The 26,286-nt window shown below is 38.1% G+C and overlaps 1 protein-coding gene across 2 annotated transcripts; it reads right to left on the reverse strand.

Annotated features, from left to right (window-relative positions):
* LOC101601094 (lipase member K) lies at positions 1–25,625 on the reverse strand. Of its 2 annotated transcripts, XM_004653006.2 has the most exons (9): positions 25,524–25,625; positions 23,767–23,884; positions 21,637–21,835; positions 18,214–18,323; positions 17,107–17,243; positions 10,413–10,559; positions 8,789–8,860; positions 5,530–5,601; positions 1–234 (listed from the first exon to the last, which is right to left on the reverse strand). In XM_004653006.2, exons 1-9 carry the CDS (start codon positions 25,623–25,625, stop codon positions 1–3), a joined length of 1,191 nt encoding a protein of 396 aa, XP_004653063.2. The 2 variants fall into 2 exon arrangements, with proteins under 2 accessions (XP_004653063.2, XP_044992290.1); XM_045136355.1 differs by lacking the exon at positions 10,413–10,559.
* Between the last annotated feature and the right edge of the window lie 661 nt (positions 25,626–26,286).

Raw genomic sequence — 26,286 nt, forward strand, 5'->3', positions numbered from 1 at the left:
TCACAAACATCCCTTCATCAACTGAATCAGGTCTTGGTAAATTTCCTGGGGTGCATCCTGTCCAAGGTAAAAATCCATGTGATTGTAGTGTGGAATAACCTTGTAATAAATAAGGTTGGAAACTTTTGGGAGTAAATTTTCAGTATCCTTAGCGTCTGCCACAACATCCTGTCCACCACTCCACATTGCTGTTGGAACTTCCATCTTAGTAATGTTATACAAAGGAGGTGTAAGCTAAATGAAATGCAAGACAGAAGTGAAAATACATTATGGAAGAAAATGATCAGCTATGAAGCTACTTTTTCATGTCTTAAGGAATATTACTGGGAGTCACTTAATAATTTATAAACATAAAAATATTGTATTAGATTTTATTTTCTGAACAAAATACTAATAATAACAACTTAAAAATTAAAAAAAAAAATTTTGTGTCATGTTTGGCCCACTGCCTTTTTTTCTTTTTTTTTTTTGAGTTAGGGTCTCACTCTAGCCCAGGCTGACCTGGAATTCACTGTGTATTCTCAGGGTGGCCTTGAACTCATGGTGATCCTCCTACCTCTGCCTACCGAGTGCTGGGCCTATGGCCCACTTCCTTTTAAGCCTGATATGAGACAGTATGTCATGGAAGAAGCATGTGACAGAGGAAAACTGCCCACATCATGGTAGCTAGGAAGCAAAGACAGAGCTTGCAATAGCCAGGAAAAAAAAAATAGAGAAAGAAAGAAGATGGAGACAAAATATAACAATTCAAGCACATACCACCACCAACTTACTTCTCCAATTAGGCTCAACTCTGAATTTTCCCACAACTCCTAGTTTCCCATGAAGTCATGAATTCATAAATGGATTAGTATTCTCATGTCAGAGCACTCATGATCTAATCACTTTTATGGGCTGGACCAATGAACTAAGGTTTTGAGAACCAAGCCTTAACATATGAACTTAAAAAAAAAAAATCTATTTTTATTTATTTATTTGAGAGCAACAGACAGAGAAAGAGGGAGGGAGGGAGAGAGAGAGAGAGAGAGAGGGAGTGCCAGGGACTCCAGCCACTGCAAACTCCAGACGCATGCACCCCCTTGTGCATCTGGCTAATGTAGGTCCTGGGGAGCCAAGCCTCAAACCAGGGTCCTTAGGCTTCACAGGCAAGCATTTAACCGCTAAGCCATCTCTTCAGCCCAACATATGAACTTTTTGTGATCATTTAATTTCCAAACCATAACCAATACCCCAAACACTAAAAAACTCTTGTGTAATAATACACATTATAAAAATAAAAGATAGAGCTGGAGAGATGGCTTAGCAGTTAAGCTCTTGCCTGTGAAGCCTAAAGACCCCAGTTCGAGGCTTGATTCCCCAGCACCCATGTTAGCCAGATGCACAAGGGGGCACACACGTCTGGAGTTCATTTGCAGTGACTGGAGGCCCTGGCACACCCGTTCTCTCTCTCTCTCGCTGCCTCTTTCTCTCTCTGTCTGTCGCTCTCAAATAAATAAATACAAATAAACAAAAAATTTTTAAAAAGAATAAAAGATAACCACTATATTCATGACATGTGCTTTTTGGCAAATAAGAAAGGATCCTAGAGATTTTAAAAGTGTTCCTTTTGAAATTTAAGGAATGTTCTTTCTGGTTGCACTTGACCTTACAGAGCATCTTTTCAATAATAACTGTTGAGAATGATAGATCCTCTGCTTATATGCCAAAGTCTGTGGTTAGTGGCTTGGCACTTGGACATCAGCAGTCACTTGGAGAGTGTTCATAATAGCCCACAGGACTACACTTGAAATGGGATGTGCAAAAGGAGTCAGCTGTTGTGGAGAGAAGGAGTGATGAACACCCAGCAATTTTTCCTTTCATTCTCTTTCTCTTGATGATCTGATGCAAACTGTAATGAAAATAACCAGGTATGACCAGTTTGCCCTTCTGTGTCTGCGAGGATGGCCAGGGTGATTATAGAAAATTTGGGCATATCACTAAAATTAGGACAGAGGCCTTTCTGGCACATTCTGCTCTTGAGAAACTATTGGCTGTCTTTGGTTTTAAAATTGTAAGGGCTGTGTAATCTAAGTACTTCCAATTACCGTTTAAGCACTATGTAGGATAGACCTTTAGAGTGAAAGTGAGCAACTCTGAGTGAAACTGAGAGGGACAGCAAGAGAAGGCCTGACGATAGCCTTTAAAAGTTCCTGGTTGCTTTCAAGAAGACAATACTTTTAAAACACAGACAAGCTGGGTGTGGTGGCGTACGCCTTTAATCCCAACACTTGGAAGGCAGTGGTAGGAGGATCGCTGTGAGTTCGAGGCCACCCTGAGACTATATAGTGAATTCTAGGTCAGCCTGGGCTAGAGTGAGACCTTAACTGGGTGTGTGGGGGGGAACAAGCAAAGAAAAAAAAAAAAACAACAACAAGCAATAAAACAAACAAACAAAAATCAATTCGGTTTCTGCTACTTAAAGCTGAATAGTTATCAATATCAAATAGTTTCTGGCTATCTTGTGTTATGGACTGCATTTGTGTTCATCAGAAACTTGTGTTTTGGATCCTTGACCTCAAATGTGAACATATTTGGAGGTGGAACTCTCATGAGGTAATGAACTTTGAGGTCTTAAGTACGTGGTCCAAACTCTGTAGGATTGGTGATCACTTACTTATAAGATGATATCCTTCTCTTAATCTCTCTCTCCTTTTGAATATGCTAGGTATAGGCCATGTGAACACACATTAGGAAGGCAGCCATCTTCCAGCTAGAAAGAGTGCTCACTCTCTCACTACCAACCAACCCTGATGGCTTGCTGATCATAGGCATACACTTCCAGAACCGAGATAACATGATCAGAGATGAAGATGCTAAGGAAACGTGGCCTTGGCCTTGGGAAGGTTTCTTTGATCAATGGAAATCTGCTTGGAGGAGACCACGCTGAAGTGACTTATTCACCCACTTTCCCTTAAGAGTGCTATGCAGGAAGAGCTCACTGGTATACTCACGTCAGGTGTTGTCAGGTGATAGATTGGTGCCTGTATTTGCACTATTTAATATTCAAAGTATATCACCCCTTCCGTATAATAGGGAGAGGTCACGGCACATGGTAAGCAAGAATGTGAAGCTTTGAGAAAGTGACATGCAGGGGTGTGAAGGAAGTGAACCCAGATTGGCACTGGCCAGTGGTGTGGGCAAGAGGAAGATGAGCTCAAGAAGCCTGGCAAACGACTACAAAAGAAGAAGTGTGCTTTTCTTGACTGGAACTTTCTCAACAGCAGGATTGAAAGCACAAATATTTCTATGCAGAGACAGAGAGCAGTGACGAATAGAAAAGCAGTGCACCATGAAAGGCAGCCACCAATGTCCAGAAGCCTTGAGGAGTAGCCCTCACATCAGAATTCCTTTGCTCCAGTGAAAGCATTACTCTATGAAGATGAAGGATGGGGTTTAGGAAATGGCAAAGCACAAATGAACATCAAAATTTGGCTTAAATGATATCATATAACGTTTTGTCAAGCATTTAAAAACACATTAAAAATAAATATAAGAACTTAAATATAATTATCCCCCAAAAGGTTTTACTGTCTTAGTTTAAAAGGATTACTGGTATTATATTGGTAATTACATCCATATAACTTATGGTGTCACTAATTATAGTGGTAACTAAGATTATTGTGTGTTACACATCTGTAATTCATCTTCTGTTTTCAGTATCTTACTATCAAAATTCCAGGCAAAGGACCCACATACCCACATGTGAATCTTGATCACATAGTTATGATTTTAATTCTATATTATAAGCACAAGAATAAAGCAGGTACCTGTCACCTCACTTTCATCTAAGCTTGTCTCCAAGTCATATGTGGTGAGGTCATCTGAAAAAAGCTTTTCTCTAAAGAAAGTTCATCCTTTTGGTTTGTTTGTTTATTTGAGGTACAGTTTTGCTCTAGTCCAGACTGACCTGAAATTCACTATGTAAGTCTCAGGGTGGCCTCGAACTCACAGCAATTCCCCTAACTCTTTAATCCCCAGTGCTGGGATTAAAGGTGTGTGCCACCACACTTGGCTCTAAAGAAAGTATATACTCTCGTTAAGAGAAAGAATTTATTAATTGTAGGAGAGAAAATAGGATGCTGAAATAACATTATGTTTTGCACTACTCCCTGTATATTATGAAAATAAAGCTATGCAGTTTGGGAAGATAATCAGATTCTTCACAGACAGTTTTGGATTTATGAATTTTTACTATTGCATAACTAAAATATGGATGTACTGAAAACTATCATGTAAAAATATTATAAATTTAAGAAACTCAAATATCATTGATAATAAGTTGTTCAGTTTGAGCTCATACTGTTAAAAGGCTGACAAAATAATTATTGGATTTCTTCACTTGCTAGGGAAAAAATCGGTAACTAACAATATGTACTTTTCAAATACTGGACATTAGCTTCAAAAATGTTTATAATTTCAAAAATCACCTTGATATATCCATACCTGTCAAATAATATTAGTTAATCCTAAGAATATTTCTGACTAATACATCTTTTAGGGTCCATATACTAGATTTTTAAAAAGTAGTATTGAACATGCATAATAACTCTTAGAATGATATTAATTTGATTAGAGATGGATAAGACATAAGAGGGTCTATGCTACAAGTGAAAATCATGTGTTTTCTAATTCTCTCTCCAACTATAGTATTTATTAAATGCTGAATTTTTTAAAATTTTTAAATATTTTATTTTATTTATTATTTGAGATAGAAATAGGGGGAGAGAGAAAGAGAATGGGTATACCAGACCCTCTAGCCACTGCATATGAACTCCAAATAAATGGGCCACTTTGTACATCTGTCTTGACGTGGGTCCTGGGGAATCGAACCTGGGTCCTTTGATGTTGTAGGCTAGTGGCTTAATTGCTTAGCTATCTCTCCAACTCCCATGACTTTTTTTTAAATTTTTTTTTAAATTTATTTATTTGAGAGTGACAGACACAGAGAGAAAGACAGATAGAGGGAGAGAGAGAGAATGGGTGCGCCAGGGCTTCCAGCCTCTGTAAATGAACTCCAGAAGCGTGCGCCCCCTTGTGCATCTGGCTAACGTGGGACCTGGGGAACCGAGCCTCGAACCGGGGTCCTTAGGCTTCACAGGCAAGCGCTTAACCTCTAAGCCATCTCTCCAGCCCTCCCATGACTTTTTAATTGTTTGGTTTTTGCTGTTGTTGTTTTAGAAATAGAATGAATAGTGAAGGGGAAATATATTTTAGATCCAGGAATCCTGGAGTCATATTATAGTTATTTGACAATTTCCCTAATTGCTTTGAGCATCTGGAAAAATGATGGTAATAATATTTGCCTTTCATATTCATCAGGGAATAAAAATAGTAATATACACATGTTAAATCCCAATAAGCCACACGATATCGTAGCAATATGCAATGCCCATTATCATGAGAGGGGAGTGGGAGACACTTCAAAGACTAGATACTACTTTCATTAGCTCATTTGCAGCATACAATTGACTGTGATTATTAATATTGTACCTGATGGAAGTGCATCATGTTCTGGTCAGGATTTCCCCAGTCAAAAGCTTGGAGCTGACCAGAGTTAACAGCCTATGAGCAAACAAAAGTAATAAACACATTAAAATGATACAAGAAAATAGTGCCCAAAGTTAATAAGCAAGAAATATGCAAAGGAGTTTGATATTATGTCCCACTCTTAAGGAACATAAGATTATATTAAATAAATATTAAGCAGCCAAATAATAAAAATGATAAAGGTGGGGCTGGAGAAATGGCTTAGTAGTTAAGGCATTTGCCTGTAAAGCCAAAGGACCTCGGTTTGATTCCCCAGGACATACGTAAGCCAGATGCACAAGGGGGGGCATGAGTGTAGAGTTCCTTTGCAGTGGTGGGAAGACCTAGCACACCCATTCTCTCCCTCTCTCTACCTCTCTCTCTCTCTCAAATAAATAAATAAAAATAAAGTTCAAAAAAGAAAAACATAAGAATATGGATACCAATTCATTAAATGGACATGACTTTTTACTACCTCCATACCTTTTGAATGAAAATCTTTAGGCAACAGTGACTTTAAATACCATGCTACATACTACACATTGAAATTTTAAAAAAAATGCTGAATATCTTGGCTTCAGAAATTTTATATGTATAAATACTTTGGTAAGCCTTTCAAACACTAAAAATTGCTACTACTATAATTAAACAATGTTATACCTTATTTTATCCTCACTAAGTGGCCTTCAGCTTTTATAACTCAGTTTCCGATTTGTAAACATTTTAGTCACTGTTGGCAGAATATTCATCCACTGAGCTCTGCCTTTCTTGGTTTGAGGGATAGGCTGTCTTCCACTATCTGCTGCCCCTCTGCAAAACCACACCATGAGTTGTGTTATCATGTAGCCATGGGCTCAGCGGAGGAATCAGTGGGATGATATTTTTACAGTCTGATCTTCAGATTTCAAATATTTGAACAAAGGTAATTTGAATATTAATTTATTTGAGACAGAGAGAGGGGGAGAGAGAAAGAATGGGTGTGCTAAGGCCTCCTGTTGCTGTAGATGAATTCTAGATATGTGTGCCACTTCATGCATCTGGATTTAAATGGATATTGGGGAATGAAACCTGAGGCGTCAGGCCTTGCAAGCTAGCATCTTTAACTAATAAACCATCTTGCCATCTCCAGCCCTTGAATAAAAATGTAGACTCAGTTTCTCTTTTTCTATTGTTTGCTACCCATGTTGGGTTAAGAAATCACCTGATTTGCAGATTTGCATCAAGCATTTAATTTAATCATCTTCAGACTATAGTAAGAATTTTTCATTAGCTTAAGCATATTTTTCTGATTTATTCCTGAATTTCATCTTGAAATTATTCCCATCTATATACATAGATAATGTATGATGAGAGAGAGAGAGAAAGCAAACTGTTGTCATTGAAGATTTGCAGTTTTAAGCAATGAGAGGCACGATACTCAGGTTCTAGTTTACAATGAAACACATTTTGTGCCCAGGCTTGAGGGATGACCAAATCTGTTATCCAGGACAAAGTGTTTGCAGATGAAGACAATTTCAATGGTATTTTCTAGGGCTGAAGCAGGAGGATCCATAGACAGCATGTAGTGCCTGGCAAGTGGGTACCAGGTATGACTACAGATTACATTTCTTTACTTCAAAATACTGAGGACCAGAAGTAGTTCATATTACAGAGGTTTCTATTTATTTTGTAATATTTTATGGGCTTTACTAATGGAACATATCTAATTTGAAAGTCTTGAATCCATATTGCTCTAGAATGTAAAACTTTGGATGCAACTACTCAATTAAGAATATTCAATTTGTACCACCACCACCATCATTATTCTCTCCTTAGATGCCTACATAATTTTAACCAAATATTTACCCCATAATTCTTTATTTTTTGAACAAAAGACTATCTAAAATATGTTCTAACTGTAAGCTGTGTAACTTATGGATTGTGACATTCTTAGGCTGGGGATATGAATGGCTTTATTGCAAGATAGTTATGAAAATTCAGTGAGATTGAAAGAAACCAAATATATATCAGAACACATAATAAATAATCAATAATTGTGAAACTGAATTTGCCTTTCCTGGGAGCCAGGACCTTTGGAGGGGCTATCTCTCTCCTCTCCAGTGGGGCGACCTATGCCTAGAACAGCCTTCTCCTACCAGAATATGGTGGTCACTTACTGGGTGTTCATACTATTCAGATTACTTCAGAAATGCTGAATTACTGTGTTTGTACTATCTTAACTGTACTGTCTGTAACATTTGGGAAAAAATATTAGGGTATATGTCATCATGTAAATTCCTAGGTCTCTCTCTCTCTGTCTCTCTCTCACACACACTGCTTCTTGGCTCAGAAAACCATACCATTGTATCTACAGTCATACCTCCCTGAAGATGCCTAATCTTGTATGGAAGCCATACCGATGGAACTTGACTAACGAGAGTTTACCAAGTAGAAAATATCATCACACACAATTTAACTGAGAGTAAAAGCATAAGCTATTAATCTATTTTAATTCCTGTCTATTATTTACTTTGCTCGGATTCAATCATTCTTTTTTTTTTTTTGAGATAGGGCTTCACTCTAGCCCAGGCTGACCTGGAATTCACTATGTAGTCTCAGTGTGGCGTTGAACTCATGGCGATCCTCCTACCCCTGCCTGTGCTGCAAGTGCTAGGATTAAAGGTATGTATACGCTACCACACCCAGTTTAAAGCATTCTTTTTATACTCTGAACTTCCCCATGTGCTACTTGGAAAACGAACAGGTCTTTCTGTATAGTACAGGCTGTATAATTTTACATAAAGTTCTATCAGCTCTGAAGAATTCCCCAAAGAGGAAACAAATGCCAGCCTCCCCTGAACAGGCAAAGAGGAGGAATCAGAGTCAGAACTCATTCAAAATATGTGGGAACTAGGCTCACAACCCAGGCATTGAAGACAAGTACAGTAGTGGGGAGCAAAGTAAACCAAAAGAGGGACTGGGAAAATGTCTCACCTGCTGGTACCCACGTAAAGTCAGATTCTCAAAGTGGAGAATATGTCTGAAGTTTGTTTGCAGTAGCAAGAGACCCTGGTGTGACCATACAACCCTCCCTCTCTCTATCAAGCAAGTAAATAAAATATATTTTAATAAATGGAAATCAAAAGATGGAAATCAAAAGAACCCTGCAGTAAGCCCTCTGGAAGCATGTCCCAAGGATTTTGCAGAAGTTTGGGGGTCTCAATCAGGGATAGAAAAGACGTACCTGGGCCCAGTGTAGCATATTCTGAACAGATGTTCCCGCAGGGGCCTGTGAAAAGTACACATCCAGGCGACTCTGCAAGGAGATTATTTCCCATCTAGACACTATTCATATAAGCATATCACATGTGAAACTTAAGAAAAATTTCAAATTTTATTTTTATTGTTGATATTAGTCTTTTGAAGACATATACCATATCCTCTGAAGACATAGTAACTAAAGTAGCCATCTTTAATAATTTTTAATGCCTTTGTGTTTGATTTTTTTTTAGAATTTATTTTGTAGGTTTTATTAAAATCCTACTAATGACATCATACAGCCCTCAGAGGGCACCTCGACAGCCAAAGGCAGAAAGGAATTCATCTTTTCTTTCCATACTTTCCTCACACAGGTCCAAGAACAGGAGGTCAAAGAGTTAAAAATTTCAAAAAGCTTCTCCCTCCAGTTGTGTGCATGAAAGGACATTCAGAAAAAGTTTTTTTGAATTTATTTTTTAATGTTTATTATTAATATCATTGACAACATATTTCATATGGCTGCATCATGTGTTGGTACCCTCTTTTCCCTCATCCCCATTCTGTTGGGGATGCTCCTCAGTGGGGTTGCAGATATTCCTCATGGGGCTGTGGTTTATGCATTGTGGGAGCAGCAGTCAGTTATTTATTTTGGGGAGAGGGCCTCTGGGCATGATGTCTCAAAAAAAAAAGTTTTGTCATGGGTTGGGAGGTTTTCTTTTGTTGTTGTTCTTTTAAATGAACAGGTTCTTCAAGCGGAATCATTGTCCAATTGAGGCATTTCTGGATGATCAAAGATTATCTTCCCCATTCATTGATTATGTTTTATTGACCATTTAGCTTTTCTTTTACTCTTAGGAATAAATCTTTGCAAAAGTGAAAAGAATCAGAAGATATCTCCCACTAGCTCATGTGTTTGAACATTTGGTCCTCGGCTGATGGTGCTGTTCAGAAAAGTTGTAGGACCTTACTATGTGAGGGCCTTCTGGGTTTATAGTCCAGTCCCACTATTGCTATTTCTTGCACTTCCTCATGACTGCAAATGCAGCGGGGTCAGCTGGCCTCCCACTCCCACTGCCATGCACTTCCCACCATGATGCACTGATTGCCCTGAAACTGTAAGCCAGAATCAGCCCTTTTCCCTTAAGCTTTAACGTAAGTAATACACATTTTAAATCTGGCCCTTTAGCTATGACTAGGTTTAGAAGTTTTGGCAGAAAACTCTTTCTCAAATACTCCTATCAAAATGGTTGACAAGCTGGAGAGATTGCTTAGTGGTTAAGGCACTTGTCTGCAAAGCCAAAGGACCCATGTGTGATTCCCCAGAGCCCATGTAAGCCAGATGCACAAAGTGATACATGCATGTGGAGTTCATTTTCAGTGGCTTCAGGCCCTGGCATTCCCATTCTCTCTCTCTCTCTTTTTCAAATTAATAAAAAAAAATAATAAAATATTGACTGGTAATCTTGGATGGAAGCTACAAAAATAAAAATTATATTCTGAGCAAGAAAAAGGACCCCTTCTAATGGAGTTTCTATAAAACTCATAGTGAGTCATCACCACCTCTGTGCAACATAACTATTGCTTTGCCAGGCATGACTATGTATACTTACCATGTTTAAGTTTTTAGGATCAAATCCAGCTAGGGAAAATAGGAAGTTGCTGCATGCAGAATGGAATATCTTCCGGTTGCACACTTTGGTGGCAATGAATTGGTCAAACAATGTATGAACAGAGAACATTTTGTCACCAAACAGTGCCTGCAAGATCAAGTTAAAGCAGCATTAAAGTTTGTGGATGGGAATGTCAACAGTGGAAGATGAGGGATCAAACAAGAACCAGGCAGGAAGTGACATTTATTCAGTATGGTCTTCAGAGAAACCTTGAGGTTAACTGTTTTCTTTGTATTCCATCCAACTTACCTACCAACATTTTTTTTTTCACCAAGATCACTTAATTGTGATATTTTGACACACTCCCTGAGAGACTAGTCGACATAGAAAACTGGTAAGGCTTTGAATAGAAGTCAAGTATTCCACAGTTTTGTGCTTGATTTTGTCTAATACAACTTAGGAAGAACTATGTTTCTGTTATCTAAATTTTCTTAGCTAGAAAGTTGGACAATTTGTATCTACTAAGTAGTGTTGCTGTGACAACTATAGATCATGTTCAAAAGCCTTCTAATAAAGTCGTTAGAATGTAGTAAACATTCCCAGAACAGTAACTATTAGCAAACTAGTGGATGATACAGAGGCAATGAGCCATTTTTTTTACAATATTTGAATTTATTCCTTCTATAAGCAAGAGGTCATTCTTAAGAACTGAATCTGTACAAATTTCAGACAAAGTTGCAAGTGTTTTAAACAAACCTCTCAAACCCTAGAAATTACTTATTCTAACACAAAGCAGCATTGAACCACTGTACATGTTCATCCAATCTAGCTTTTATTTCATAGTTTTAAAATTGTAGAATAATGAACTACATAAAAGTAAAAAGATCATTTTTAGTTCTTAAAATAATTAGAACAACCATTTACAGTACAAGCTGCACACATGTCTCCTAGAATCCTTTATTAGCTGAGAAGTACAAACAAAAACAATTAGCATTTGTTTTTATTGCACTGACATACTGCACAATCTTACACTTTTTTTTGGTAATCTAGGTCCAGTAAATTCCTACAAGGTATAACTTTTTGAATACTGAGTTTGAAAATGACTATAGTGTAGGATTGAAGTAAAAGTTTCTTTAATAACATTTAATGTTCTATGTAACTTTAATGTAGTATGTGACTCCAAGACCTCATGAATCTTCCTTCAATATCAAAAAGAGGTATGCTTTGGAAAAATACACCTGTAAAAAGTACTTCATACAAGTAAATTAACCACAAAAATATGTGAAGGAAGAGGTTATGTTCTCTGATTTAGTGATTTTCAGCTTTCCCAAATACAGGGGCAAGTAGCACAATAATATATTTTGTTAACTTACCTCACTATTCAGTATTATATATTTGCTAAGGACAAATAATTGTTCCTGCATTTTAACCTAAAAGAAAGCACACTGCTTTCAGAGTTACCAAGTTACCTTGCAGATGTAATTCCAGATTCACCCGGGAGGGGGCATGTGTATCAAAGTAGTATAGAGATGGATCTCTATAGAACTTACCATTTTTGCGAGAATTAGAAAAGGTGCATGGTCACGTACCAGAGCCCATGGCTGATGAAACAGAGCATGGGCTGGATTCATTTACAGCAGGCTACTCGGCAGGCATCCTTGTGTAGTATGTGTACGTGTATATGTGTAAAATGTCTCCCATAGTCTCATGTGTTTGAATACTCATTCCTTAGTTGGTGGCATTTTCAGAAAGGTTATGGAGTATTTAGGAGGTAGAACCTTACTGGAAGGTGTGCATCACTAGGGTTGGACTTTGGTATGCCATAGCCTAGCTAGCTGTACATGCTGTTCTCCAGCTTATGTGATGGCGTGACTTTGGTTTCCGGCTGTTCTTGGCTCGGCATAATGGACTATACCCTCTGGAACTGTAAGCTGAAATAAATCTTTTCATGTCATATGCTGCTTCTTAGTTGGGTATTTTATCCTAACAACGAGAAAGTAACTGGAACCTGGTTTGTGGGAGGATTTGGAACTTTGTGCTAGAGAATCCTTACAATATTGTAAGCAGAGCTCAATGGGCCATCATAGTAGGAGTTTGGAACAACAGAAGGCCAGAGAAATGTGGACTGTGGAAGGAAGTTCAGATCACAAGGCTCCAAGGGGGAGCAAGGAATCTATGGGAAACTGGACTAGAGGCATTCTGTATGATTGTCTGACAAAGAAACTGGCTGCATCAGGCTCATATCCTGAGAACTTAAAGTTGTCTTTAAATATAAGGAACTAATGTATTTGACCAAGGAAATTTTAATTTTAAGGCAGAAAAAAACATTGATTCTGTGACAAGGATTTTTAAATTAATTAATTTATTTACAAGGAGAGAGAAGAGAAAGAGAGAGACAGAGACAGAGAGAGAGAGAGAATGGGCCCACCAGGGCCTCTAGCCACTGCAAACGAACTCCAAATGCTTGTGCTCATTGTGCATCTGGGTTATGTGAGTCCTGGGGAATTGAACCTGGGTCCTTTGGCTTTGTAGGTAAATGCTTTAACCACTAAGCATACCTCTCCAGCCATTAAAAAATTTTTTTTGTTCATTTTTTATTATTTATTTGAGAGTGACAGAGAGAGAATGAGGCAGATAGAGAGAGAGAGAGAGAATGGGCATGCCAGGGCTTCCAGCCACTGCAAATGAACTCCAGACGAGTGTGGCTCCTCGTGCATCTGGCTAATGTGGGTCCTGGGGAATTGAGCCTCGAATGGGGGTCCTTAGGTTTCACAGGCAAGTGCTTAACCACTAAGCCATCTCTCCAGCCAGTTTTTTTTTTTTTTAATTTGTGACAAGGGTTTTATTTGGTACTTCGATTCAGATCTATGTTACAAGAGAACAAAACAGAGATGAATGATATGAAAAATTAAAAAAAAATGTTCCAAAAGAATGTTAGCAAATATAAATCCCTAGCACAGAAATTGCAGCCTTCCTGTCTATAATTGTTAAAGAGGTTCCCATCATTAATGATAAGCCAACTTCTCTGCACTGGGATAATAGGAAGGCTGCCCAGCCACAACTGACTGGAGGCTCAAGATGGGAAAAGGGCAGGTTCTTTTGAAAAGCAAAGGCCTGAGGGCAGAATGTTGGAGGGGATCTCAGCTTCCCAAGGCCTGCCTGGTACAGCCTTGGTCCAAGACCAGGCTTCATTCCAACCTCACAGCAGAGCTTAGAAGTGTTGTCCATGTGGTTCTGGTTTTAGATACATGAAAGGTATGATGGAGGCAAGATAAAGTATGTGAGGCAGGGCCAAAGTCCCTGCAAGGAAACTCAGTCGGGCAACAGCATGAAGCTATAAAAGTGACCTCTAACTTGCAGTGAAGAACCAAAAATGTTGGAGATGACAAAGCCCTAAAGCCTTTTGGAGCCCAGATGATTTCATCATGAGTTCCAGAAACTGGGCATGGAAGGAAAGGATTTGATGTCAGTCCAGTTGGGTTTTGATCTTGCTTTGCTCCAATTTTCCCTTGCCATGCCTCTATTTCCTGTTTGTAATGATAACACTCATTTTGTGCCATGGTATGTTGGAAGTATGTAGCTTGTATGTTGATATTACAGGGATCACTGTTAAGAAACTGCTTTGAGACTTTGGACTTTTGAATCATAAACTGAAACATTTGAGCCAGCAAACAGATGGGAACTTTTAAAGTTGAAATGAATGAATTAGGCATCCTGAGATGACCATGAGTTTATGGGTTCCAAAGGGAGAATGAAGAACTTTCCATGTACAATGTACCCCACATATTCATGTGTTTAAACACTTAATCCTCAGTAGTAGACACTGCTTGATTGGGGAACTTTTAGGAGGTGGAGTTTTGCTGGAAAAAGTTTGTTACTGGGGGTGGCCCTTGAGGTCTCATTCTGATTATTTTTGTGCTACTTCTGCTTTACTGATATGGTGGACATCAGATTCTTGTTCCTGTCATGATTTCCCCAACATAATGGATGCTACTTTCTAGAACTGTAAGTGGAAATAATCTCTTTTCTTCCATAAGCTGCTTCTAGTTGGGTATTTTGCCCCAGCAATGAGAAAGTAACTGATGTTGCAGGCCAAACAATTGGTAGTATCATTGTAGTATATGAAACATTGTCCAGAATATAAGTTGGCTATAATAAAATCTAAGTATATTTTTAAATTTTGAATATATTTTCTGACTTCAATCAGATAAAACCAGAAAACAATAACAAAAAAAATCTTTGGAAACTAAGAAAATACCTGGATATTAAATGACATACTCCTCAACAATCAATGGATCAATAGAGAAAGTAAGAATAAAATTTAAAACTTTCTCAAATAAAAAAATAAATTAAAAATGGGGTGGGGGGCTGAAGAGATGACTTAGTGATTAAGGCACTTGCTGTGAAGCCCAAGGACCCAAGTTTAATTCTCCAGGCCCCACATAAACCATACGCACAAGGTGATGCAAGCATCTGGAGTTTGTTTGCAGTGGCTAGAGGCCCTGGTGCACACATCCTCTCACTCTTTTTTTTCTCTCTCTCTCTTTCCCTCTTTCTCAGTTTCAAATTTAAAAAAAAAAAACTTTCTTGAAAAAATAATAGAAGCACAGCAAGTCAAAGTCTATAGGCTATAGAATAAGTAACATAAATAGGGCATTTACCAAAAGCAAATCAAAAGGATAAAGTGCTCAAATAAACAGTGCTGTTGGACCGGAAGGAAACAGACAAATAAGAACCCAAACTCAAGCTTAGAAGAGGAGACGTGATAGAAAAGTCACAGCAAAGCTGGGTGTGGTGGTGACACCTTCAATCCTAGCACATGGGAGGCAGAGACAGAAGTATCTGTGAGATCACGACCAGCCTGGGGACATGGAGGGCCAGGCCAGCCTGGGCTACAGTGAGACTGTACCTTGGAAACAGCAACAACAGCAAAGTCACAGCAGAGCAAAACCACAAAAGAGAAGTTTATAAAAAAATTGATAAATGAAAAAGTTCTCTTTTGTTCAAACAAACATACAAAATTGACAAACTCTTAGCTAGACTAGGAAAAATAGAAGCCTCAATGCCAGAGACAACAACAATAATAATAATGAGACATTACAGTATATACCAAAGAAATACAAAGTTCAATTATAGATTATCATAAACAACTATATGCCGAAAATTGATAAACCAGAAGAAATAGACAATCCATGGATACATATACATTAGCAATACTGAATAATAAATAAAAACCTGAGGCTTAGAAGAGAGCTTAGTATTGAACGTGCTTCATTGCAAGCAGGAGTTTGATCCCCAGTGCACAAGTGAGAAAAGCTGGGTGTGGTGGCAATTGTTTGCAATCCCAGTGCAGGGAATGTTTTAGGAGTCCAGGGGGCGGGGAGGATCTTTCTCCTGGCCTGTAAATCCCAATTTTTAGATCCTTGCCCATTCCAAAATAGAATTGAGGAAACAGATTCTGGATTCTGAAAAGGTTAAATTATAAGGTTTATTTGGAGAAAATTGAGATCCGTGGAAAGGCTAGGATGGTGAAGAGGGTTTCCATAAAAATCAGAGAAGGGACAGAGCTTAAAGCAACACACATACTCACGTGAGTAGTAGAGCAAAAGAATGTAAAGGCTTCTTCTTTCTCATTAGGGAAGAAGAGAACCAAAAGATCAATCAGCAAAGGTCCCATAGCTTTAAAGAGTAACAAAAGGAGAAGGAAGAAAAGTCCATACCAGCTTGGCTGCTAGGACTGGGGAAAGCCTTACTAGGACAGGGACCTGAAGATTCAGGCAAGGATAAAAGAACAATTAGGCAAGACCACTTGCCCACTTGGTATGTCTTTGTATAGCTTATTGGCCCGGGTGTTTATTGCCAGGCTCAGGTAAGCCTAGTCCAAGAAGAGCTAGCATACCTAAGCATGTTATACTGAAGTAAGAGGGTGCTGCTGGTAAAGGGTGATACTGGATCAGGCTGAATTCCAGTCTTGTCAAAGCTGGTGGGGCCCTTGTCTCTGACGACCTATTAAAAAATGAACTACCTGCTTCTATTTCTTCCTCAGGAAGATGAAGACAGTTGAATCCCTGGGTCAGCCATTTCAGCTTAAAATCAAAACACCTTACATTTAACTCTAAAGTAATTGCTAGTTTTGTTGGTCCATTTATTCATTTATGTATGTATGTATGCATGCATGTAGTGTGTGTGTGTGTGTGTGTGTGCGCACATGCGTGTGAGTGTTTGGGCATACCAGGGTCTCACGCCACTGCAAACATTTGCCAGATGCTTGCACCCCTTTTTACGTCTGGCTTTATGTGTGCAGCTGGGAAATTGAACTTGTGCCAGTGAGCTCAAACAAGCACCTTTAACCATGGAACCACCTATCCAGTCCCAAATAGTGTTATTAAAAGGCCAAAAGATAGCCCATATTGGTGGAAAACAGAGTTTCCTCAAAAATATTAAATCAAGTCTTGATTTATCTGTAATTAGGTGATACAAGAGAGAAGTTTCTAGATATCAATGAAAACATTAGCTAGAATGGCATCAGGATGAATTCCCTGATGAATTTCTGATAGGATTGTCATTGTATGGCTCCTTCGAACACCTTCTATCATCTCAGATGTTTATAGAATGCTGTTTATTTTCTCTTGAAATCTATGGAAATAAAGACACTTTGTGTTATTTCACATTTAAACTCAGGGAGGATACAAACCTTGACAGCTTTTCTGGAGAGAGTGGTTAACTTTTTCATAGGACTTCGGGTGTATTTTACTGTGACAACTGGAGCTAGGGCAAAAAATATCTTGATCCTTTTAGCTAGTTCTGGATTTGTAGAGAACGCTATGAAAGCTGAAAGAGAAGAAGACATTGGTCACAGACTTACAGCAAGTATTTCCTCACTGCAAATGACTGTAAAGATCCTTACTATGTTAAAAAAAAAACAAACCAAAAATGTATGTACCAGTTATGGGAAGGAATTTTAAAATTTCTTAAAGATGAAATTGAGTAATTTTTAAACTAAGGTGTAGCATCTCTGAGGAGTGTCAATCTGCTTGTGCAGAGTGTTGGAGGGAGTGCAGACATCTTCTGTGGACCATGTCTAATTAAAGCCGAAGACCACTCCAGCTTAATCTTGCTGTCATAAGAAATTGGCCTATAGTCTTAGCTTTGAAACCGCTGTGTAAAAATTTTCTCCCCTATAGGAAAGGCAGTCCCTTCAATCTGTAAATGAGGACAATTGGATCCTTAAAGCATGATATATATATTACATGTCTGTTACTTGGCGTTACCATTTAAAAAATGATTCTAATTCATAATCTGTGAGATAAAAACATAATGGTCTCAGGTGTGTTCGGTTTTTATAAGAGAAACAATGGTGAGAGACCTGGGGTTACTCCTAGCTCTGCCTCCATGGTCCCACACACATGGAGCCTATCGCAATGCCTCCCCACAGCCAAAAGTCATATCGTATACAATCACTATTTCATAAGTGTCCACTTTGTTTTTAATTTCCCTTCGAGACAAAAATAGATACATTTACCTTTGCTTCAGAAAATAACATGGTGTCTCACAATGCTCACTGAGCACACAAATGAATAAAATGGGCATTCATTCTCTTTAAGGGTCTATCATTCTACAACTTAAGTGTTGAAGTGGAATTTTTTATTGTAATCTCTAACTACTCTTCAGAAACTAGCAAGAGACAATGGTTTCTCAAAGCCCCAAACTAGAGACCATGGACAAAATATGAAGTGACCCCTCCCATAAATATGGGAGAAACTCCCCCGACATTGTAGGCTTACATCTGTCCCAAACACACCTATGGTGGTGCCTTGTGAGTGCCCTACATAGTAGAGTTGCTCCTGTCCAGTTTTCTCTATGATTAAGTTGATTGTTGCTGGAAGATCATATTTAGCCATCTCATCCAAACTGCCAAAGCAAAAGAAAAAAAATTGGGAAAAAACAAAACATGTCACTGTTAGACTTACAATGCTTAAAACCATTCCTTGCATCAGACAGCAATAACTCTGCTTTGATATATATATAACAATAGAATTAATATACTATGTATCTGGTAAGCTTTTCAGATGTCACTCTCATTACAAGATATAACACTTAGAAAACTGGAATCAAAAATAGTGTGACTTGCAAAGGTCTACTAATGATTTCCTTGTAAGCCTGGTCATATTTCTTTAATTCCATAGCAGATATACCAAAGTCCTCTGGAAAGAAAACAAAAAAAAGAATAAACATTTATTTAACATGTTCACCTTAAAAAATAAAAATAAGATGGAATAACGCAGCAAACAGACTTTCAGATGCCAACCCAGACTGTACTGAATCAGAATTCGCAGGGCAGAGCCTTGGCAATGTGTACATTATGAATAGCCTAGGGTGTTGTGGATGCTGTGCACACTCTGGGAATCATCTGCAAAAGCTCAATGACACAACTGAACTGGGGTGTGCAATTAGGAAATCACAGGTGACTTCCAGAAAGGAAGGCAGGAGGGCCCTGGGACAAATGACTCCAGCCGCCTCTCTGTGGGGCTCTTCCCCCCTCTGCACAGGCTTGTCTCTACAACAAAACAGGTTAGCATTCTAAAAGCAACCCCAGGCACTATTTCTGACAAGGAGGTGCTATTCAGCCATTCTGTGATCCCCGCAGATAAATCCACCCTTCACCCAATCCCACTCTACCATATCAGTGAGGAAATGATGTAAAGAACAAGCATCTATGGGTTGACTTGGCTGAGGGTTTGCTCAGTGTGCAATAGCTTTTCAGTTTCAGGAGATCCTGTTGCCTCGTTCACCTTACTCCTCAGTGTCTGATTCGTTGATCTAATGGGGGAAGTCTGTCCTATTCCTCTGTCTTCTCACTTTTTTCTTTTGTTGTTTCAGAGTTTTAGGACTTACACTAAGGTCTTTGATATATTTTGGGTTGACTTATGCAAGGTAAAATGGAAGGGTTTAGATTTCTTCTTCCACACATAGTGTTTTTCCAGTTTTTCCAGGACCATTTGTTGAAGGTGTTGCCTTTTCTCCATTGTGTGTTATTTGAACTCTTTGTCAAAACTCAGGTGGCTGAAATAATGTCAACTCATACCTAGATCTTCTGTTCTATGTGTCTGATCTATATGTCTGTTTTGTGCCAGCAATATGCTCTTTTTATCACTTTGACCTTGAGCATACATAATGGGAGGAAACCTTTGACAAAGAATTAATATCTAGAATATATAAAAAACTCAAAAATTTATGTAATAAAATCAATCAATAAGCCCAGTTAAAAATGGGGTAAAACTTTTCTAGCTATGCATCTCACATAGGTTTAATATCTAGAATATACAAATAACTCAAGAAAGTTAGCAAGGGCATGGTGTGGTGGTGCACATCTTTAATCCTAGCACTCAGGAGGCAAACGTAGGAGGATCACTGTGAGTTTGAGGCCAAGCTGAGACCACATAGTTAATTCCAGGTCAGCCTGAGCTAGGGTGAGACACTACCTCAAAAACAAACAAACAAAAACAAAAGTTCTCAAGGAACTAAACAGAGAATTATAAAAGGAAAAATACAAGCAGCCAACAGATATCCAAAAAGTATTCGACATCTTTAGTCACTAGGGAAATGCAAATCAAAACTATTTGAGATATCATCTCCCTGTATCAGAATGACTTATCAAAAACTCAAATGACAACAAATGCTATGAGGTGTGGGAAAGAAAGAATCCTTCTTCACAGTTCGTGGGAGTGTAAACCAATACAGCCAGTAGAAATCAGTATGGAGGTTTCTCGAAATCCTAAAAATAATTCTACCATTTGATCCAGCTATTGCACTCCCAAACATAGACCCTGAAGACTACCCTGTACTATAGAGTCTGTTGTGGCTGTATTCCCAATAGCTAGGAAAAGGAATCAGTCCAGATGCTCATTGATTGATGAATGGATCATGAAAATGTAATACATATATACAGTGGAGTTCTATTTAGTGTTAATGAAAATTAAACTTTAAAATTAAGATGAAATTTTCAGGAAAATAGATGGATCTGGAAAAAATTATGCTAAGTGAGGTAACTCAGGTCCAGAAAGAAACATGTTCTATGTTCTCTTTCATATTTCCCTGATAGTGAGAAATAGTTAGATATTTTTGTATGTTATAGTAAACGTCAGTACTAGTGGTCCAGAAGATTAAGTGGCACATGGAGAGGATAATTTGGGAGGAATTAGGGGAAAAGCAAAATACACAAGATTTACATAAAGAGGGCGGAATGGGGAAATGATGGTAGACCTTGAGGAGACTCAAAACTCATTGAAATAGAAAGTAAGAGGCTGTATAGAGCTCAACACCCAAGGATAATTCAACTGTGCCCTTCAAGGTTCAGGACTGGAAAGAAGGGCCACAGGGCATGTAGGAGAATTGTGCGACACTCTCTTGCCAACATGAATCATCTCATCCATTCGTGACACTGATGGTTGCCAATACCCTCACAAACCTGGCACCATGCTGAGCCCATAAACACTGTGGCATGGAAGATAAAAAGAATGATAAAAAGAATGAGGAAACAGGATACAGTAGTGAATACCTTGAAGTAGAAGAGTCCTTGTTGCGGTCACCTTCATGTTACTGGCACAAAGAACCTGACCAAAAGTAGTTTACAGGAGGAAAGTGTTTAGTTTGGCTTATAGACTTGAGGGGAAGCTCCATGATGGCAGGGGAAACTGTGGCATGAGAAAAGGCTGAACATCACCTCCTGGCCAACATCTGGTAGACAACAGCAGCAGGAGAGTGTGTCAAATACTAGCAAGGGGAAGCAGGCACGTAACACTCATAAGTCTGCCTCCAACAACATACCTCCTTCAGGAGGGTCCAATTCCCAAATTGCCATTAGCTGGAGATCAAGCATTCAATACATATTAGTTTGTGGGGACACCTTAATCAGACCATTACATTCCTCAAGGAAGGTAGTGAGGGAAGGGAACAAAAAGTAAGATTAAGAGATGGGAACACAATAAAGTTATTGTATGTCCATGTATTAAAATTCTCAGTAATTAAAAAAAAAAACACTAAAAGAGACAAGCAGTAATAAAGAGGACATTTCTTCAGACATTGAAAAGAAAGCCTGGATAAAGGAAGCTTTTTCCTCTTTGTGGAATTTATTATGTGCAGTTAGACAGAAAGGAGAAAATCAACAAGTGTTTATGCTTGTAAATGAGAAAAGTGCTTTATTTATTAGGAAGGTTCTCCTTACCTGAAGGCCCAGTATTCAGCAGATGTGGGTGACAATATAAGGTGCTTTCTGGACCAGGTATTTCCTCGGCTATTTCCTAACCACACATCATAACCATTATCAGCCAGAAGGAAGGCCAGGCTATTGTTTGGCAGGTTGCAAATCCAGTTACCGGCAGATGCAATTAAGCCATGTTGCAGATACACAACAGGCTTTGGAGCTGAAAAAATGCATACAATAAGGACTTCAGGTCTGAATTTATTCAATGTCAAAATGAAAATTTTCTTTTCTGATTTCTTGTGGCATAGAAGAGGTTAAAAGTTGTAATTTTGTATCAGGCAAACCTTGGATGTAGTCTTTTAGGAACAATTTTCTTGGAAAAGTATCATATCTTCTTTATGTCCTATTTTTCTCATTTATTAGATGGAGAGTATATATAATGCATTATACTGCATAGATATTAGTGTTATATTTATTATGATAAAAATATATTGTGTGTGCATGTGTTTATTTAGGTTAAGTTGCTTACATGTTACAGAGTAAAAGCAAGTACTGTCTATAAGGTGATTATAAGAATTCAAGGATAAATATGCTAAAAGACTTTCTAGCAAAATAGATATTAGCTCTACTATATTCACTCATAGCATTTTATCTCATAAGAAGCATCTTATTAAAAAACTTTAAGGTTTACCCCAAATAACAAAAATGGACAATAAACTTTTTTTGGTTTAATTATCATTAAATTCCAGGAGATGTATATATATATATATATATGTATGTATGCATATATGACCAAAAGTGGAGAACCAGCCAGGTGTGGTGGCACACGCCTTTAATTCCAGAACTTGGGAGGCCAAAGTAGGAGGTTTGCTGTGAGTTTGAGACTACCCTGAGACTGCATAGTGAATCCCAGGTCAGTCTGGCCTAAAGTGAGACCCTACCTCAAAAAAATGGAGAATTGGAATACTATAACCTGAAGAAAGAGACATTGGAAAAGAAGGAAGAGAGAGATAAGTGAGTAGTCTTTCCTTTTAAGCAGTTGATGATACTGTGTTGGTACCTCAAGGCCCTGTTTCAGACCCCTTTGAGGGTTAGACTCCATTGTGAGAGTGAGTAGACTCACTGAACTTTCGAACACTCAGCGTCTGGACAAAGAGGGAAGAACATATGTTCCTAGGCTTGCCCTGCCAAGATGGACTTTTTCCCTCTCAGGCTAGTGCCTCCCTTGGTCTTGAGACCTCAGGCAGTTTCTCGTTGTGCTGATGTCTACCTGACACCTTTTTGCAGCTACTTAGATATGATAATGTACAGTTCAGGGAGACTGAAAACATTTAATGACTTAAAATATGCCCATGAGTATTTGCCAAGGAAATAAAGTTACTATAGGAGATGAGTGGCTCTGTTAGGCCAACAACTCCACTCCATTTCTGTCTCTTAAAAAACAAACAACAACAAAACTTGACACTTTTATAGTTCTTTCGCATCTTCAAAATGGCAAAATAACCTTAGAAATGAGAGAGAAAAGTAAATTGTTTTTGCCAAGTGGATCACACTTGTTTCCTACAGATAATAAGCAACTAGGAAGAACTCGTCCATGAAGTTTATGAGCCAAAATAGGATCATATTCACGTACAAAACAATGTCCTACTGAGCTGGGCAGAAGGAGGATTATAAATGTGATTGTAAATCAGTTATAAGGCATTTTAGTAATTGAAGTGATTGTGTCAAAACCTGAACCTGAATAATACTGAGAAAAATTGCTGATGACAGAAAAATGCACAAGGCAAAACTTACAATCTTAGTGATTTACCTCATTTAGGAGATTAGGGAAAAAATAGTAATAAAAATGACTTAGATTTCTTATGTTCAAAACTACAGTGGTATCACTGTAATGCATTTAGATGCATTATTTAAAGAATGAGTGTTTAGGGGAAAGACAAAGATGGAGGCAGAGAGACAAAACAAACTGTGAATTGCAAGGATTTAAAATTTCAAAGTTTTGTATAAATTTAATAGAGAGGTGGAGATGGTTTTCTTTCTCTGATGGAAAACATGATGAGCTATTTAAGAATAAAATTTTTCTATTGCCATCAGGACATCTGTGCACTTCTGCTTTAGGTATTTTGAATTAAAAAAAAAAATAAACCATACCAGTTGGCCCTGGGCATCCTCTTCCATGAGGAATCCTATAAATACCAAGGATATATCCATCCTTTGTCACAACATCATACTTTTCATAAGGATAGCCCCAGTAAGTAATAATTTGACTCTATAAAGAAGAAAAAAGAACATATTCCTTCATGATGCAATTTGCTTTTTATACATACATTGCAACATAGTACTGTAATACTGTAAATAACAAATACATAGTACAATAAATAAAAAATCAATTGTTCACCAATCTATGTATTAGGATGTATATACTGGGGAAAATGCAGAAATTTGAAAAAGATTTCAAAAAAGGTGACAGGCAAAACAAGTATCAGGTGACCTTGTATCCCAATGTGTTCAAAATAGTGTTTGGTTATGTCTATTGATTTAGTATTTGCAACACACAGTAATTGATTCTCAAAAAAGTTTGGCACAAATGTATATAGTGAGCTAATAAATAAGTAATCTGCTTCGAACTTTGACTTTAATGAACCCAGAAAGAAGTGGTTATTAGATCCAGAAGGAGACATTCACATCGAGGGCAGGAACTTGACTTAGCCGACCTCACAGGTACACAGCAAGGACAATAAAAACTTGATTTCACACTTCCTCTTTCTTTCCATCTCCTGTTTAAGATTTACATTGGATATATATATTAAAAACCAATGGGCCAGGCATGGTGGTGCACGCCTTTAATCCCAGCTTTTAGGAGGCAGAGGTAGAAGGATCACCATGAGTTCGAGGCCACCCTGAGGCTACATAGTGAATTCCAGGTCAGCCTGAGCCAGAGTGAGACCCTACCTTGAAAAACAAAAACAAAAACAAAAACAAAAACAAAAACAAAAACAATGGATGAGGGAGAGAGATTTTGTCCAGGTCTTTATAGGTCATGCCCTTAATCAGAAATAAAAGCATAAAGGAACAGAATGAATTAGAAGGCTCAGTGGAAACTACTGCATACACAGACATGCATGGAAGCCAAGTGTACATGTTTAATACACATGCGCCACTTGATTAAGCCTTGTCAGAAGACTTTGAGATCACTGCAAACAGGCTAGAGTTGAGAAAACTGAAGTTTGGGGAAACTAATGGTTCATCAAAGATTCTACATCGGGAAGAGATAAGTATAAGATTAGTGAGAAAGTCAGTGCAATTCTAAAACTCTGTGCATTTATCTCAGTTGCCCACGTGCAACATACAGATACATGCTTGAGCTATGACACAGCATGGAGATGTAGTTTAACTGCCAACATTCTGGAGGTGGACTGTAAGGTATTCAATGGATTTTCTTCATCATTGGAATGAAACGTAGAGTACACACTGGCCACTTGTCTTCTTTGCTTCCCATCCCAAGACCACTCCATCCCACTTCTGGTATAAATTTCTTTGGGTTATAAGAAAAAAAAACAACTCCAACTCAGTTTACTAAGCCAGAAGAAAAGCTCCCTGGTATAGCTGACGAAATCAAAGAGGCTGCTTTACACAAATTCCCAGAAATAGCACCCTAGGGTGTCACTAACATAACTCCTAAACCTTCTCTTTAGGAAGTCACCCAAGAGATGACAGGTGAAGCCACCTGGAGATGGCATGTTGCTGCCGCAGCAGTGACAAGTATAAGATTAGTTAGTTAACCACGCCGATGAACAGGAGAGGAAACACACATTCAGCCACGAGAGATACTGTTGACACACAAATTATATCTAAAACAATGACAGATTGATAATGATCTTAATCTTTTTTCTCAGTGGAAAACTTACAATATTCATATGAGCTTCAGGATTTGTGGTGATTCCTTTCTTATATCCATGTATAGGTCCAGGAAGAAGTGAGAAACATGCTGCTGCTAAAAGCTGCCACATTTGGAGACTGCCTGGGGGGGGGGATTTTAATACATTTGTTGTCAGAGAGAAATGCTGCAAGATGTGCTTTGATTTGATTTTTACACAGCATCATGACTGTGAAAAAGAACAGAAACATCTATGTATAAGTTGCATTTTAGCAAGTAATATATTGAATTATTCATTACTCAGGACTCATACCATGAAAATCCTTAAATAGTGATGTTTTAGTTTAAAAAAGAAGGAAAAAAGAGCAAAGGAAAGGAAAGAAGGAGGATTTATGGAAAACTATTAAAGTCCTCAGTCAGACAAAAAAAAAGGCATAGGTAACTTGCAGAAAAGAAAACTATGATGACAAATGTACTTATCAAAGCACATTTAATATTTGTATGTATCAGATAAATTACTTTTTGTTTTGTCTTTTTGGTGTCTAGTCCATGCACTTCTCCACTGAACTGTGTTCAGCCCCATCTGATGAATTGTTCTTTCCCCTCTTTACCTGAAGTTATGTGTGAGCAATGACAGTCTTTTAGTGCATATCTTTGTTAACTTGTCTTACAAATGTAAAAGCATTTGCATCTCTCTCTCTCTCTCTCTCTCTCTCTCTCTCTCTCTCTCTATATATATATATATATATATATATATATATATATATATATATATATATATATATATATTTCAT

Source organism: Jaculus jaculus, chromosome 1, assembly GCF_020740685.1.
Source record: "Jaculus jaculus isolate mJacJac1 chromosome 1, mJacJac1.mat.Y.cur, whole genome shotgun sequence".
Taxonomy (NCBI): domain Eukaryota; kingdom Metazoa; phylum Chordata; class Mammalia; order Rodentia; family Dipodidae; genus Jaculus; species Jaculus jaculus.